The sequence below is a fragment of the Rhinolophus hipposideros genome (assembly GCF_964194185.1).
Source record: "Rhinolophus hipposideros genome assembly, chromosome: 13".
NCBI classification, from domain to species: Eukaryota; Metazoa; Chordata; class Mammalia; order Chiroptera; family Rhinolophidae; genus Rhinolophus; species Rhinolophus hipposideros.
The window spans coordinates 5353009-5371341 of record NC_138059.1 but is presented as its reverse complement, the minus strand read 5'-3'; the positions used below and the strand labels follow the sequence as shown (position 1 = coordinate 5371341).

Genomic DNA, 18333 nt, shown 5'->3' with positions numbered 1-18333 from the left:
TTCACTTCAAATAACGAGTTACTACTAGCATCGGAAATACGTGCTTAAAAGACTGTAGCTGTTTTTAAAATCCTAAACTTGATTTTTTTTTTTAATTTTATTTGACACCTATCACCCCAAATGGATAGGGAAAAAAAAATTATTATACTGTGGAATCTATTGTCATAAACTGCTTTTAGTCTAAAGTATCCCTTCCTGGAAGAAACCTTTTTTTAAAAAGTAGTATAAGATATCCACTTGCTATTTTATATGGAATGAAAGAGAGAGAAATTTCCAGCATTACAAATAAATATTTGATGAACCCACTACAAATGCAAAAGAGAAATCAGACAGAGGGAATTGAATAATTAGTGTGGGTCTTGGAGAGGTACCGGCTTAGTCTGTCTGAGTAGGTCTGTCTCACACTTGGGACGGCCCTGCTGAGCGCAGTGAGGTGGAAGGAGGGCATCCAGGAGACGGGCTGGGTGAGGGGAGCAAAGGAAAGAAACCCCCTCCTTGGCCGCTGCTCCTGAGGGGCCACTGGAATGGCAGAGGTAGTGGCAGCAGAGGGAGCAGCCCTCCCTACCTCCTCTCTGCACGTTATCTCCAGCAGCCCCGGGTAGTAACAGGTCTGCCGGAGTCCCAGATTAGTGGGGAAATAAATGCAGAGCCCATCAGTGAGCAAGCTGCCCGGATCACGGGGCCTAAGCTGTCAGGCTGCCCCTGGTACAGCCTTGCCAAGAGTCCCATTTTGGGGGTGGCCGCTTAGCTCAGGTGGTTAGAGCGCGGTGCTCTTAACAACAAGGTTGCCAATTCGATCCCCACATGGGCCACTGTGAGCTGCGCCCTCCACTGCTAGATTGAGACAACTACTTGATTTGGAGCTGATGCGTCCTGGAAACACACACTGAAAATAAATAAAAAGTTCTAAAAAAAGAATCTCATTTTGTTTCTTCCTGCTTTTGAGATCACCTGGGATAGCTTCGTGTGCGGTTAAAACCACACTTATGATGGGTTTCTTCGCTCCGGAAATCTGCCCGGCCTCCTTTCCTGAGGAGATCTTCTGGACTTTCTCTGCTCTCTGGGACCGCGGTCTCCTCGGGGCTTTATCTCGATCTTCTTCCTTAAACTTCTTTTCCAGTTCAAGGTCAGATTCGTTCCCTGAGAAGCAAATGCCAAGATGTATAAAATACCCTTTTATAGCAGTGACAGACTTGGAGAGCGCACATAACGCTTTTTATGGGGCAGGAAAGGAAATGGACAGGTGTGACAAGGGCATCGATCCACAGTACACCATAGGCCACTGCCTTGGCTTGGACATCGTCTTTGGTTCTTCAGTCTTTCATTTGATTCAGTAAATATTCATTGCACCCCTGCCACCTAGGCTACCCCCGAGGCACTTGGGACACACAGTTGATAAAGCAGGCATAGCCCCTCGTCTTGTTTTCATGAACCCCCCATTCTTTAGCGTCTTTAATAAACAACACTGCACAGAGGATAAAGTCTCCAAGATTTACAGCCTGAGAGGAAACCATTCACATACTCGGCTCACAATTAGTAGGCATGGCCCATGTCCCAGCCATGGTGTACATAGACCAATAAGGCACACGCTCAGACTCTGCCCCTGAAAGCCCTGTCTTCTGCTGGCAGAGACAGACATGCAAACGGGCATTCAAGGGCAGCCCTTAGTGTGCCGACTGAAACGAGAAGGGCTTTGGGACAATTACAGGAAGGGGTGGACGATTCTACGTAAGAGGTCAGAAAACACTTTCTGGGGAGGCAACCCTTCCGTTAACTATAGAAAACAGGCGTTTACGACACTGTGGTTGGGAGCTGTGGGGAACAGGTAATGCCAAAGACGCATGGGGCAGAGGAGCGGGGGTGGTAAAAAGGGAGGCATTCCATTAGCAGAAAGGACGGCAGAGATAAGGAGCACACGTTAGCCAAGCGTCCTGTGCAGCTAACTTCACGGAGAAGCAGAGAAGCAGAAATAAATAAAAGCTAGGTCATAGAGGGCCCGGAATGCCATGAGAAGTCTGGAATCTTCCTTTGGATCTTCCTTCAGTGAGTGCCAGGGGTGAAATTCCAGTGCTCATGGAGACCAGCCAAGTAGCACGAGTGAATGATGCTGGCCGAGTGGGGCTCAGACGACAGGACACAGGCCCCAGCTCCAGCCAGAACTGCTCTGCCCGCTCCTGGGGCACAGCCACCAGATATTTTGACTATTCAAAGGGAGACTGGAAACCCAGATTTTTACACGAATCTGATTTTTCAGGGTTGACTCTAAGCTAAAATTTCTTAAAACGGGGGAGCCAAACAAGACATGTGTGAGGCCACATGTGACCTGCCTGTGCCCTGCTATTCCAAAGGCAGTGGTAAACCCCCGAAGCATTGTGGGGGAGGGGGAGGGCGGCTAGACTAAATCTGTGTTTTAAATCTGTACCACCACTGGGCAGAACGAACAGGGTAGGTTCAAAAGACACACAAACACACTAAAGAATGGATATGTCAGCCACAGGACAACAGCTAACTTCATGCTGAACTTGGCATTAGCCGCAGGGGTAAGAAGTATTTTGATATCAAAGTGAAGACTAACGGAGCCAGAGCTCTTGGATGCATGCTATTCGAGTCCTAAGCAAGAAAGAAATTAAGGGAAGGAACAGGTCAATTCCTTAGAATCACAGCCACAACCCTGACATAACTTGCCCAAGAATCACTTCTTTGGAACTTTATGACGAGTAGACAGGAACCATTCCATGAAGCCCTTTATTAGAGATGTGTGTGAGGTGAGGTGGGTGGATGGTTGTCAGATGGGCACACAGACAGGTGGACAGTGGGTGCTTGGAAAGCGCTAGAATTATCAGCGAGCTGAAGTCGAAACCACACAGTAATCAGGCAGAAGCCAGAGAAATGGGAGAAACCAAAGGGAGACGGCCTGGGGCAACTGGGTACCTCCATGCTTCCCAATTCCAGTCTGCCGACAGCCAGACCCACACAGCAATGTACTAACAAACGCCTGACGGGGAGAGAAGAAACAGAGTGCACACCTTCCCAGGAAGGCGTGCTGGCGGAAGGAAAGCTCTCTCCAGATGAGGCTCGGGCAGAACCTATCTCATGCAGACTGGTCAAAACAGACGGTCGCATTTTCTATGTTCTGCAAATGAAAGTCCTTTGGTGCTTGTTCCCGTAACCCAGGTGCTTGGAACATTTTTAGACCTGGTGGGAACAGTCTTACAGATTTTTATGAATTGATTGGAAAGGTCCTTACTCATGTAATTACTGTCAATGCTAAACATGTTAATATTGAACTGAAAAGAGATATTAGCGGATGAGCTCATGAGTCAGACAGAACTGGACGTCACTCTCTTTAGCCAAGGGGAAAATGTCAAGGACCGTTATATCATGCCCATCCCGTAAAGAACATGGTAGCGCCTAAAAAGCTAAAGAATGGGGCCAAACAGTGATCTCCAAAGTAGGCAGCTCTCAGTGTTGCCTACTTTCCGTGATGTTTGATTTGCATCATGCCTCGTGGCAGTTTTCATTTCATTTTATTTTATTGTTTAGTGGCTATAATAAAAATGTTTCACAAGGTCTACAAATTGCCTGAGTCACAGAAGCTCTTTGTGTGGCCTACATATTGGGTGACACACGTGCATAAATAACTACAGCAGAATCAAATGGATGCTATAAAGAGGTAGGAACGACACATTATGGGATTTCTTTTGCTTTTTAAATGATGCTTCATTTTATAAGAGAATCTGCCACGGGATACAGTTCAATATGTGGGTGACACGGCAGGAATAGATATGTTCACATAAAAAGAAGACCCGAGAATTACAGCTTGCCGTGAGCTGACCCCAGGTTAACAGCATGAATAGACCAAAAGCACACACAGCATCAGCTTGCATGGGTAAGTAGCTGGAGAGATCACAGTACATTTCTCCCACACCCTGCATGGGAAGGACTGTATCTAGACTCAGCCTTAGGCATCATAAGTTAAGAATACACTGCAGAACTGGCTGCAAAAGCATGGTGAACCAGAGTGGAGGAAGGTTTGGAAGATTAAAAATCAGTAAACAGACGTGAGCTGACCTAGGGGAGAAGACTGGATGAGAACACAGCTCTCACCCTAACATGACAATAGTTCCTGTAAGTTCCCACCCCACCAAGTCCCAACAAGAATGCAATGTCCTGCTCCAGCCATCAGGACAGCTGGGGTTACTGGACCCCAGCGTGGCCAATGGGCGTCTGGGGAGAAGTTTGCTGGGGGCTTCTGGGAATGGTTTTCTTCCCTAGTGAGGAAGGAAGTACCCTTCTTATTCAGCGGTGCATTGCTATATCCCCGGCCTGGAACTCAGGCAACCACCGGCTCTGAGAGGCCAAGCAAAGGACCAGGTCAACATCTTGAGGGTCACGAAGGGAAAGATGGATCCTGGGACGGTGAGGGCACAGCTGCGCCACAGAACCAACCCTGGAACTGCTGATCCCCACACATCTCGTTCCATGAGAGAATGGATGGACATTCTCCCTTTCACACTTGTTTTTAAATGGTGCCTCTACTAAAAGTATCTTGACTAACACACTCTCCAAACCGTTCTCCATCTTGACCCTAGAATGAATCATTTTACAATCCGCCTCTGACCTGGTCACCCCCAGGATTAAAACCCTTCAACGGCTTGCATCCCGCCTTCGTCGGGAGAACGTGCTAGATAAAGTCCCCCAGGATCTGCCGTAAATCATCCCTCCCACGACTCCCACACACATGCCAACCTTTGCTTGTCTGCTCAGCCCCACTGGCCCCCAACGATGCTGAACTACAAGCTCACCAACCTCCCCGGGCCGTCCACAGCCCCTGGCCTCACACACAGGTCTATATAATGCACACCACGCCAATTCACGTGCCATGCACACACAAGCAGCGATGGGCCTGGCTGGTGGGCTAACAAGGGACTTCCGCAAAGATCACTCTGCTCTGTCCATGGGGAAAGGTGCTCGGCTTAAAGGTGGTCCGTGCACCACGGCACCTGAACCCGCCTCTGAACAACCCCTTGCCTCCAAGCCCACCTCTCTGATGGGCCCTGCTCCATCTGTGCTGAAGGCTCAGGGGGGAACATAAAGGCTGCATTTGCTCGGTGCGCCCTCAGTGGAGTCCCCACAAGAAGCAAGAGGCCATGTGCTCTGAATCGCTTCCTGTGGACGAGCAGTCCCACTTCAGTGCCCTCCCACCTCCCCCTACACACACACACACACACACACGCACGCACGCACGCACGCACGCACGCACGCACGCATGCACACACGGGCATGCTGAGCAGTCGCGTGCACAGCTGGCAGCCCTGGTCCAAGAGACTGCCGCTCCCCCCTGCCTCCAGATCCAGGCATGCAAAGCCCTTATGGCTGTGGACGGCACGCCCGGTTCTTCCGCTCTGCGGCCATGTTCCTTGCTGTGAAGAGGCCATTCTTGGAAAGCGAGGAAAACCAGAGTTTCAGTTGTGTTCAAACAGGTAGATGCCTATCTTCCCTGCACTGAGACACACTAAATTAAACCCTCTGGTAGGAAACAAGGCTAACTAAAGGGTTTCTTCTGAGATGGCAGAATGTAGACAGGGAACCCCAGATGACACCCAGGCTCCCCGGCTGATGCCGGTGGGTGAGCTGGGGTACCTGCCTCACCCTTGTTTTGGAGAATGCCCACCGGGGCCTACGCAGAGTGCCCGATGATGAACGGCTAGCCAGTGACATCTTTTGGTAAATGCATGCAGTGTAGAAAATAAAAAAGCTGATGGGACCCTGGGGGAGGGAGAACCTCTTCTAGAGGTTGTTTTCAAGATAAACCATCTCCCATACAGCCTGCTTCGTGTACATGTGTTAATTATACAATTCATTTTAAGTCCTGAAATTGTATTAAATGTGTCCAATACCTTCGCTGAGGTCTAGGAAAGGCTCTTTATCTGATAGAAAACAGGATGCCATTTTGGTGAGATCAAGCTGCCATCTGTCCCAGGCAGAAGACACTAGATGCCATCATGCCCGGTGGGGCCTGGCTAGGCCAGCCAGGTCACAGGACGGAAGGCGCGTATCGATCCCACCGGCAGCACAGGTTTCAGAATGAAACATCGGACGTGGTCTGAGCCTGTCTGGTGTGTTTCCCTTAGTCATGACCACGCGAGGCAGACGCACTATGTCCCTAAGATAATACTCTCTCTTCTGAGCGGCACGTTACAGTTTGCAAAGCACGTCCGTGAGCACCATCAGTGCCTGGAACATTATTATCTCACGCACAGTGCACCTTCCTAACCGGTCTTTCTATGATTCACATCTCTCTCCAAGGCTCTTATAAACGTGCTCTCCCGGCAGTCAAGGCCCTTAGCTGAAGTTTCCTGGTCCATCAAATTCACATCATGCTGACTTGCTGTCTGAATCCAGCTGTGATCGGCACTGCAAGGGGATGGCAGTTTTCACGCTTTTTTTTTGTTGTTTGCTTTTTTTTCAGCAGCAGGACCTTTTTCAAGTGAACTCTGTAAGCATTTTTAATATAAACAATCAATGAAAAGGCATGACTTCTCTGGTTAAAGTAGGTGGTCCCAGCCAGCCTTCCCCTCGCCACCCCTAAAATGTCCTCCCTACGCCTCCTGCCTCAGCCAAGGGCATCTTTGAAGACCCTAGAAACAGCTTTACAACTACTGATGACACTGTTCCAGGGACTATGTCGAAATCACTTGAACTGTAATCTCTGCTCCAAGCGGCCATGACAGAGCGAAGGGTGTGTGAGCCCAAATCCAGGCTCTGCCTTTCAGCCGGATCCATGTGGAACTCGCCCAACTCACGGTCTGCCTCTACTAACAGAGATATTGTGAGGTTCCGGAAGGGGACAGTGGCAGCGAGGTCTGGGGCTGGAATGGCTGCTTCCTCGTGGTCCCATTTGGCGTGTGTGAAGAAAGGTGAGCGGCAGCGGATGGCCGGCCCACCCCACCCCCGCCCGGTGTGTCTGCCCGGGACTGACTTTCTGGGAACTATAACTTTTCATTTCTTGACATCTGTGCGTTATTGCTCTTCAAGCCCAGCACATTCCCATAATTCTATTTCATTTCCCTTTGAACAGAAAACATTTTAAAAAGTAGTAACGCCACACAATGAGGGAGGCAAACGCTAGTGTGGAAGCAGATGGTGGGTGGGAGCGCGAGCCCCACAGTGCTGAAACGCCCACTCCCACAGGTGCCTCAAGCCTGCTTCTCCCCACTTGGCCTCAAGCCTGTTTCTCCCCAGGTGTCTCGAGACTGGCAGGGCCGTCCGCCACCCTAGCACCCACACCAGAACCCAGACAGCCCCCTACTGGCTCCTTCTTGCTTCCCACCCACTCCAACCTCTGCCCAGGTCCCGGGAGTCACACTTCCTCAATGGCTCTAGAATGTGTCCCCGTCTTTCCACGCCCACTGCCATTGCTGAATTCACATACCCTCACCGGACCCCTGCCACTGACCACAGGTGTCCCAAAGGGATGCTGTTCCCTGGGCCAGTGCTGGCACTCCCCATGTCCTCCCCCTCCTGCCTGCCCTCGCCTCCACTCCCTCTGCTCTGCAGAATATGGGCCCAGCGACCTTCAGACCTCTGCCCAGCCCTCCCTGACCACCACCTGCTATCCCAGGCTGCTGCGGCAGCACCTTCTCTGGGCTCCCTGAAGACCCTGGTCACCTCTGCAGATGCTCACCACGCTTCACCCAAAGCGTTGGTGCCACTGTCTGCCCAGCCCACTGACGTCCGAGCGTCTCTACTGCAGACACCGCTGTCCCCTTGGCATCACACGGGCAGCACCGCCTGCCTGGTGTACAAACAGTACGCGCTCAATCAATACTTGTGATCAGTTCATGAACGACCAACAGCAAGGTCAAAAGTATTCCTGTTTTCCGCAGCCCCTTACCGACGTGCGGGTGTCACACTTGCATACACACCCTTAACTCGGGTGCACTTCTCTGACCTTGCAAAGAAAAATGAAGGTCATCGGATACAAAATCTCTCAAGCAAGATCCTTTCACCTCAGACTCTCCCTGCTCTTTTCTCATCACCCCCTCCTGTCCTAGAGCAGTTCATTGGCGGGGAGATTGCCCCACTGCCCAACCCCATGCTCAGCAGGTGGGGTCTGTGTCTGTGTTTTACCTTTGAATTTCCCACAGGGTTTCCGAGCCCTTCCACGTCGTAGCATTCAAACAACGTTGGCTGAGCGGTAATGGGCAGATGAAGAGTTAACTGTCCACGCAATCATACACTTGTAGAAATTTGTTCAGATGCGTTCATTCATAATTAATATTGCACTAATATTCTAAAGTTCCGATTCCAAATTGCCCAAGAACTAATTAAATCTCAGAACGCCCCAGAGTCAAGTGTTATCAGCCACATTAATAAGGCCCAGAGCAGGTGTCAGAACAGCAGGCTGATAAGATTATATTCTGGGGCTCTCCGCCAATTCGATCCACGCTGCTAATACCACCGTTTAAGCAACGCATTGACCCACGGTAATTCTCTCTAACCTGCTGACTATGCATGGCTCCCTCAGCTCTTCCTCCTGCCTCGGGCTTTCTCACATCTTCCTGTCTCCCTCACTCTAGGAGAGGCCAGGTGAGCACCTGCTCCCAGCACAGTGTCCCCACAGACGGACGGCTATGAAAATAAGCAGATGAGGGCAGGATGCCTTTGCTTCCACGTGACCCACCCCCCACCACCCCGCTCTCACTACATACTACCTGCAGCGAACTACCCAGCCTTCCTCAAAGGTACCTGTACTCCAGCACCTGCAGGCTTTTGCGTGAACTACCATGAAGGAAACACCTATCCCATCTCCTCCACCGCCCCCACCAGGCCAAATACCCTTAGAGACAGAGTCCACAGCTCCCTACTCGGGAAGGCCTCCAGGCTGCACCCACAGACCTGTGGTCCTGCCCTGCCCCTCTGCATTTGGTGGCCCCTCTGCCATCTACTGTGATCTATTCGCCTCTCTGTCCTCCTCTGCAGACACTCAGTTGCTCAAGGGAGGAGACCCGCCTTTCTTAACTTTGGTCCCCCAAGTCTGGCTTGGCACCCACGATGCATAAGCCCAGTCTTCAGGAAGAGGTGAAGAAGAGAACCGGCTGCTGCAGGGATCCCGCTCAGCCCTCTGCTTAGCCAGCCTCCGTGGAAGTGCGGAGGCAGCGGGCACAGCAGGACGTCTGGCTTTAACGGCTGCTGGGCCACCGCCATCTATCCCCGTGCTTCTCAGCAATTGGGGTTGTCACCAGCGAGGAAAGCACTGATTTTTTCATAACACGCAGCAGCTACTTGTCTTGGGAAGAACCATCACTTAGAGTAAAGGCCCCCTGTGTCACGGGCTCCATCATGTGCCATCAAGCCCCTCCACACAGGACCCAGCAAGTAGCCCACTGAACTTCAGACAGCAGAATGCAGCGGGGCCGCCCCCTTGGCCTGCTGGCACCCATCGAGCAGAATGGTACCCCTGACAGCAACACAGCCCCAGGCTGCCCTCCAAGGTCCTTAACAAGACAGTCTTCCTGCAAAAGTCCTAGCAAAAAGTCCTGTTTTTTGGGAGAGCTTTCGAGCTGAGACATCTGGATGGTGGGGCCAGTAACCAGGACAGAATATGGGAGGATGATTTATAAGGTGCTGGAGAATGAGTTCAGTACTGAATATGCCATCCAGCTTAAACTGCCTACGGAATACTCCAACTGAAATATAGGGCTCGGGCTCAAGAGAAGGTCTGGACAAGGCGCATGTCTGTAGGTCACCAGAACACAGCTACTGGGCGAATCCACGGACATGAAATTGTCTCTAGTGACAGTCATCAAACATTTCCTGCCCTAGGCACTTCCTGGCCCCACGAAGTCTGGTGGGGCTGTGACATCAGTTCTGATCAATGACCTGCATGGGCAGAAATGACAGATGTCACCCTGGGCCAAGGTGAAACCACCCAGGGCTCTCCTTCTCTCTTGCACGGTGAGCAGGAGTGCTCAGGACGGTGGCTGCTCTCTCCCCCTGGGTCCCTGAGTGGGCAGAGCAATGCACGTGCAGCAGGAACAAGAAAGGAAGCTTGGTTGTGTTAGACCACTGTGATTCGGGGGAGGTCTGTTAGAAGGGCGTAACCTGGCCTGCACCGACTGATAGTCGGCGACAGTCACGTGAAAAGCAGGGTCAGCGGCAGAGGTAGGAGGACCGTAGGGAGAGAAGGGTCACAGGAACGGAATCTGACTACACAAGGAAAAGTCCCCACAAGCATGCTGAAGAGGGAATCCAGGTGGAGACCACTGAGCTGGATCTCCTCCGGGTTTCCATTCATCTCATCCGAGCAGAGATAAAAGGAGGGTTTACAAGGCAGCAAAGAGAAGCAGATGTCGCCGTTACAGCTCTTCCCACAGAGAAAAGTGTTATATTCAGAGACTGACACTGCACTCACTGCCTTTCCACCTGTGAATCTCAAACACGCCTCGTACAAAACAGTTTCCCACCACAGCAGCTAATATCAAGTCAGCGGTGTTGCTAATGCAGATATAGTAGAAGACACTCGAAATGTCGGAAAGAATCTTCAGGAAGATTATAAGTGCAGCTTAGGGAAAATCTTAAAATAAATGCCTGTCTTCTTTTGGAAGGATTTAACACGAATAAGAACACCTTGTTACAACTCTCCTTGCATAAAATGACCCCAGAAACAACAAGATTAGAAAGGTTCAGAAGCCAGTCACTTTTATAAACTTGACATATTGATTTCTGTTAGGCTACAAAATGTTTTTCAAAAACACCAGCTATTGCACATCATGGCATTAAAAAAGTATCTGTTTTCCTGGCTGCTTTGACTATTCCAACGCAGAATAAAATAAATAAATGTCGAATACATATCAAAAGTGTTATTTTAACTTGCCATGGTTCATCGCAGAAAAGAAGTTTATTTTGTTTCCTTCTAATTGTTTTAACAAACTCAAGAGTCAAGGTCAAGCGTTTGAAATGTCACTAAGCTGCTCTTCACAGAGCATGTACTAAAACAATTATGCGAGAATTTTCCGAAGCGTAATATTGTGCTTGGCAAACTATGAAATGTGGGGTGATCACATGAGTGTCAGCCATAAGGCAGCTGGGCAGAAGGTCATTTCCGCATATTTTGGAGGCTTCGCAGCCGTGGCCGGAAAGGGAAAAACACCCAGAGCTTCTACCTTTGCCTTTGGTATTTATTCAAGTCCATTTAGGCACTGAAATCAATAGCGCACAAGACCATTTTCTATACAGCTCATTACTGGAGGAAGCTATCCTATTAGAAAGGACCCTGCCTGTCTGCCATTGCTGAAAACACTGCGTAATTAATTACAGAGTAGAAATAAACCTCGGAGCCACACAGAGTGGAATTTTCATTTCTTGTAAAGCTAGAGAAAAGGCTGAGAGAAGTACACTAAGATGAATACAACCTACATCCGCAAAGTAGAAATGGGGCTGGTCGGACACTGGTGGGGCAGACGGGGGCTGCCCGCAGGGTCGGCAGAGGGAGACGTGGATGGTCCTGCGACTTCCCTTCCCATGACTGATGGTCAGGTTATGATGGTCAGCATTACCATCACTCTGGACCTCCACGGCCTCAATTATACAATTATGAAACTGGGTCTGAAAACAAGGCTTTCTAAGCCAATCTTAAAACGTCACATACTGTGGGATTCGGTTGATGGAACAGCCTTGAAATGGCAAAATGACTGGCTAACAGATTGGCAGCTGGGGTGGGTAAAGGGCGGGGCGACTGACACAGGACCACAAGGGAGATGTCTGTGGTGACGGAACAGTGGTCTCCTGACTGTGGCGGGGGCTGCAAGGATGGACATGTGTGATGAGTGACAGGACTACACGCACGTTCCCTCGCTGCTGATGTCCTGGTTTTGACGTTGTACGATATCAAACGTTAAGATGTATTTGACCACTAAGGCATAACCCCCGGGGGCAACGGGGGGAAGCTACCTGGGACCTCTCCATACGATCTTTGTAACTTCCTGGGAATCCACCATTATTTTCAACGTACAAAGGCTTTACTTTTCAAAGCGTTTCTCAGACTTTGAACCAGACTCTTATTATTCCCTCGGTGGACCCTATGATTTGAAATACTTCATGTACCCAACTGCATGTGTTAAGAGAATGCCTTGGCCCACATTTCTTGATCAAATATCTGTAACTGTCTTACCTCCTGAAGGGCAGAGGCTGGGTCTACCCTCTTAGACACCCCAAGTCATCTCCTAAAACACCCCCATGACTTGGACTCTCTGGGCACCAAGTACCAGATGACACATTTAACTCAGAGAATACTCCCAGACATAGTCCGCAGTCATTACAGAAATCAGCACTTGCCCACAGAGGTGAGACGCGTGTAAGTATGTGCTACTTCCGAGTAACAACGGAACCGGTAAAGACTGATCTGAGCAGCCAGCTCTTTCAGAAACCGGCAGGTGCCGCCCGGGCAGGTGCGTACCTGCGCCCCCCTCGTCCTCGCCCAGGTCCAGCACGATGATGCAAATGTGCTTGCGGAGCTGGCGCGTGTTGGAGAACTTCCGGCAGCACTTGGGGCACTCCAGGCTGCGTGGGGCCGGGCCGGCCCCGTCCCCGGGGGCCAGCGCACTGTCCTCGCCCGGGCTCAGGAGGCTCTCTGCCAGCTCCTCTTCAGCGCTGGGCTTCTTGGTGGACCCCTTAGGCCGGCCTCTCTTCCTCTTCAGGACTGACAGCTCTGCAGAGGAAACAAGAGGGCACGCGGTAGTCACTCGAGGCGACAGTGAGGGCAGGTACTCACCTTCCAGGTGTGGGAATATGTTCAGTGTGGTGCTTTATTAAGAATGAAAAGCCTGGGAAATAAATACATACATAAATAAATAAAAAATTAAATAAATAAATACATGAGAAAAAGAACAAAAACAAAACAAAAGAATGAAAAGTCTGAGGCAGCTCCAGAAATGAGCAGCTGCAAACAGTATGTTTCGTGCTAATATTTCCGCATCTCTACGCTAATATATAATCAAGTTTGTAATACTGTGACTTAGGAAATCATTTTATCAGAACCTGTGCATACGCTGCTTCTGTAAAGTGGGGCACGTCAGCCCCCGGTTCACAAATCAGGCTCCGTGTGAACCCCCATCTCCATTTAAATCCAGTTCTCAGAAATGGCTTAAGGGCTTCTTTGCAAAGGGTTCGGGAAGGCTGCTTAGCTTTTCATGCTCTTAACGAGTTACACCACTATTCAGATTATTGCAAGGCATCATGATTATTACAGCCGAATTGCTCTGACAGAAAAGAGAAAAAATAATTACAGTCTAAAACCACAAATTACAAGACTAAAGACAGTAACATTTTTCAAGTTTCCTAGCGACCTAGTGATTTACATGTCATGATCAGAGCTGCTTTAGAGCAAGTTTCACATCATTGTACAACTTGTATTTCTTCTGAATTAGCATTCATTTTTAAGGCATTCGTCTCCGGGATGAAGATGGGAATTGGGAGGGGTGAGCGGGGTCAGGGAGCATTGCGCTGCTGTGCGAAGGTACAGTGGCATGGTCTTGGGTGATGTGATTTGACAGGTAGGCCGAGCGGCCAAGCAGGAAGCCAGCAGCACCTGGCTGACAGCCCCTTCTTAGAGGTCTGGCATCTGCCGGGCTGAGGCATGGCCTTTCAGCAGTCCTCTCTGAATCTGCACATCAGCGTGGAGGAGGAGGTCTTAGGCTCCAACACCATCTTGGGGGACGGTCATCTGCAGAAGGTCTTCAGGGTCCCTCCCCGCTCCCTCTGAGGCTACAGCTCTACACAGGAAAGCATCAGCCACACTACCCACAGCTACCACAGCAGGTCACTTCTGGTCCCAAATCGGACAGAGAGGCCACAGGGACAGAGGAGAGCAGGACAGTTCTGCAGCAGAGTCTGCAGGGAAAGAGCAGTGTGAAAACGTGGGCTCTGGACAAAGGAGCAGATTCTGGACAGGGTCCCCAAGAACTCAGAGAGACTGTGCAGGAGAACGGGAGAGTGGCTGAGACTGGGCATGGGGGGTGCTGCCAGGAGCAGAGATTCTGCTGGGCTGCCGGAGCGAAGGGCGTGCCAACCTTGCCCGAGGGAGGTCCACACCAGAGCCTTCCTCGGCCAGGGCAGCTAGCACAGTTACTGTCTATCCTCCATCTCCCTGGACAGAAACGCTCCTAGTCCCAGACTTTGCCCAGAATCTCTTCCTTTGGTTGGTTCTAATTTGTACCCTTTGGTAAAATAAAACTATAATTGTAAGTGTAGCACTTTTCTGAGTTCTGCGAGTCTTTCTAGCAAATTATAGAACCTGAGGGATTCTGTGAGGACCCCCAAATTTATATCTAGCTGGTCAGAAGTGAGGGTGGCTCTGGGGACCCAAGTGATGGCTGCTTGTCAGCAGTCTTGGGCAGACAAAGCAGTCTCGTGGAGAACTGTGCACATAGCCTTTGTTTGGCAAGCTCATTTCAGCAGGGTACCCAGCATTTTCTCCACAGACAAGTATGTGCCAGGCGTGGAAAAGCAAGTACTGTGTGCAGGGCATGCGAGATCTGTGCTCATCACATAGTAGGAGCACAGCACAGTCGGTCCGACACAAGACTCATCTGTGTATCTCTCTTCCCACTGCTCTTTCTCACCCCTGCACCTAACCTGGTCCTGCTCAGTGGGCACTTGATAAATCCTGGTGCATTTCACTGACGGCCAGTGTGTGACATGGCTGTCAAGGAAGAAATGCCCAATCGGCCGTGAAAGCTTTGGAAAGCCTCTAACACAATGGTGACGAAACGAATCCCACATCTTCCTGCATCCATAATTCAGATCCTCAAGACCAATTAGTTCACTAAAAATGAAATATTCATAAATGAACTTGGAATAACTACAGCCCTGAAAACAAGTGCTGCTGTCAACGACCCACATTTCTTAGAAGAGCTGAGGCTCTTGGAAATGGGCAAGGAAACTGTTGTCACCTCTAAATCAAAACATGTTAATGGCATCACCTCCAATTCTCCTGCCTCCTCCCTGAATTCCTTTAGTCTGTCACTGAACTCTATGGACTTTGTCCTAAAGACATCTGCCCCGTAAACTCCTCTGTTCTTATGGCACCTTTGTTTGTCACCTGGATGCCTGCACACAATCTCTGGGATCCAGCCTTCTCCAGTCTTTCTCCACCTCCATCCCTTGTCTCACTACCATTCCCTCGTTCTAGAACCTTCCATTGCTCTTGATGACTTAGCCCCATAATTCTCAGCTTTGGCTTTCTAGGCCCTTCACTGCGTGGTTCAAACCTGCATGCACATGCGTGTACACACACATACACACGTACACACATACACACAGTGGCCGCCCCCCATGCTCATGCAATGTTTAGACCTCCCTAAACATGCACAGATAACCCTGTCTCATTTTACTTATCTGTACTATCCCCCATATCTGACTGCCTCCTGCACCCCCAATCAGACCTCAAGCCCACGTCAAATGCCAACAGTTCAGGCCCAGTTCAGATGACCTTCTGCACCAGATCGTCCCAGCTATTAAGCAGCTCAGCCTTTGCCCCAGCTCGTCTCGGATGTACAGTGTGAGGCACTCACGTGGTGTGCCAGCTCCCCTACACCGTTTCCTGTGAGCTTCTCTTGGTCTTATTCTTCATCCTGCTAAAGCTTCCTGCCTTCTCCATTTTGGAGTTGTCTGAATGAAGGCGGTCTACTCTGTAAAGTATTAAATAACGTTTGTTGGTAGCACCTAAATTATCTTCAATTTTTTTAAAAAAATAGGAAAAGAAACATTTGGAACATGAGTCACAACCTATGTCCCAAGTTCCCAACAGGCGTGAGAAAGGTACATCTCAACTCTGTCCCAAATCCATAGTTTGGGGACAATTTCCCATCGTCAGAGAACCGTCCTTGAAGATCTAGAGCCAAGAGTTCGCAAGAGACAGGATCAGCTAACGGTTTTCACATTCAATCAAAGGACAATGTGAGCATTATGAAAAAAAGCCCAATATTACCCAAAATCTAATAATGTAAGCCCTTATACGTCACTCAAGGAAGCACTTTCCCAGCGATTATCTCATTTTATCCTCATAAAAACCTTAAGAGATAGATGTAGCAAATGTAATTTTCACAATAGGAAATGAAATGAGGTTTCCAAAGGTTCAGCGACTTGGCACGTTTTCCAGAAGTAGCTGTTGCGCTCTCAGAGCTGGGAATGGGTTTCCATTCCCCACTCCCAGATCTTTCTGCTGAGTCATGTAGCCTTCACGTCGATTCTAGATATACAGACAGAGCCCAACCATGGGGTGCTGGGAACACTGGCTGGGTTCGGCCAACCTGGGTTCAAATCCCCCCTGCACCTCAGTTTCTAACATGAAAAACAGACACAAACTGAGTCTATTTTGTAGAGTCCCTATTAATAAAAGCAATCTGGCAAAATGCGGAGCATGATACTTAGGGGACAGATGAATGGCAGCTATTTATTACGATGGCCAGTCATTGGTATTCTGACGTGGACTCTCGCTGAAGAAACTAGTCCCTTCCCGGCCAGCCCACTGTTGGAGCCTGCGGTTCCTAGATGTATGCCCATTCTTGTTCATTACGGCACCTTTTCCTTGATTTCTTCATTTAAAATGTCTCATACAGCAAGAAAGCCATTATAGAGTTAGGGGCCCACAAACTTCATTATGCTTGAGACCATGGATTAAGCCAGCTTTCCAGTCAGTCTCTCACTTTGCAGCTCAATCTCTAATCAAACCAACTAGAGAATTTAGAAAAATCCTGAACACTAACATTGTCAGGCCCTGGCAGTCAATCTCCCTGGCATTTATTTCCAGCAACCCTGCAAGCGACAGGGAGAAGATGAATTATTTATCAGAAACGAGGGAGTGTGAGCCTTTCAGGTTAAAGGGGAACACGGCGCCCACTTTGTGGGATGGACGATAGCCAGCCCTGTGTTGCAAGGCACTGGGAGGCCGAAGGCATTCTCAGCCTGCTCTGTGGGGTTTTATCAGCGATGATGTGGAAACGCCACAGAAATCACAGCAATGGCTAATAATTAATCATTAAGCACGTACATCTCAGGCACCACAGTGAGCATCTAACGGGCATTTCTCCATCAAGTCCCTGAGGGAAGCATCAGTAATATTCCCATTTGACAGAGGAGGACACCGAGGCTGAGGAAGATGAATTAATTTGCCTCAAGACACAGAACTAACATGTAGCAGAGCTAGGATTTGAAGCCAGATCCGTTGGCCTCAGTGTCTGTGAACTTTGTGTCTGTGTCAGCTCAGATTATGGTATCAGAGCCCAGAAATGACACATTTCGACCTCTAAGTTCTATGGAGAAATGACGATGGTGTCACCCAGCCCCAATGTGACCCAACTCCTGAACTGGACAACAGACAGAGAGAAGGGGCAGCGGGAGGGCTACTGATGAACCGTGTACTGACCACGTAAGAAAGCGCTGCGTGCAGCTGTCTCAGAGCCTGCTTTAAAAAGGGCTGGCATCTTACCTCCCTTTGATAGATGACCAAAGCCACCTGCCTAAACCCCAGCAGGGCCTGTCCCCCAGGCCCTGTGGTGTGTGCTGAGCCCTGCGTGAGCGCATCCAAGGGCGGGCAGGGGCCGATGCTCCATGTGCCATGCCGAGCTCTCTGAGGCTGGCTGCAGCCCGCCGGGCACATTTTCTGTTTGTTCACTCTGAAGGAAAGCCTGTGACTGAGCCATCAGTCCAGAATGGGGGTACCCTTCTGTAATGCGCACGAAGGCACCACATGTGCAGTTGCAGCCCTGCCAGCCACATGATAGCTCCAGGTCTGAAACATGAGTCTGTCTGAGCCCAAGGTGGGTGCTCTTTCCAGCACCACATGCTGCCTACAAGAGTAATCAGGGCTCGGGTTTCAGTGGTTACAGGAACAGCAGTACAGCACGCCTGCATACACTCAAAATGACTTTATTTGTGGTAAGTGCCCAGAAGAGACAACACAGAAATTTAAATTTAGCTCCCAGACTCCCCTGGGAAGCCTCCTTTTGCCCTCAAACCAGACAATGTGCCCCCGTCTTATCAGCCCATACTCCATCCTAGAAAAGCACTTTCCCCACAGCACTGAAGTTGCCTCTTTGCCTCACTGCCACCCAGCAGCCAGGAGGAGGCAAAACCAACAGGAACAGTGCCTGGTCCACCCTGGACTCTCAACACCCAGCACAGCACTCAGGCACATCACAGCTACAATTATTAAATAAAGTAACAGAAGGAGGAAGAGAAGGGAAAGAAAAGGTAAAAGAGAGAAAGGCTGACAGGGAGAAGAAGATGGAAGAGCCAAACAAGGCTTTCAGGAGACACATCTACAAGTAA

The 18333-nt window shown here is 49.8% G+C and overlaps 1 protein-coding gene across 4 annotated transcripts in view; it reads right to left on the bottom strand.

The window, feature by feature from the left end:
* The window catches only part of ZFAT (zinc finger and AT-hook domain containing), a 143324-nt gene that overhangs the window by 96441 nt on the left and 28550 nt on the right, over positions 1–18333 (bottom strand). For all 4 annotated transcript variants that reach the window (XM_081069896.1, XM_081069895.1, XM_081069898.1 and 1 more), the window contains exons 3-4: positions 12461–12712; positions 952–1140 (exon numbers count right to left, since the gene is read on the bottom strand). In XM_081069896.1, coding sequence (XP_080926022.1) covers positions 952–1140; positions 12461–12712 — 441 coding nt within the window. The remainder of the gene's footprint in view (positions 1–951; positions 1141–12460; positions 12713–18333) is intronic.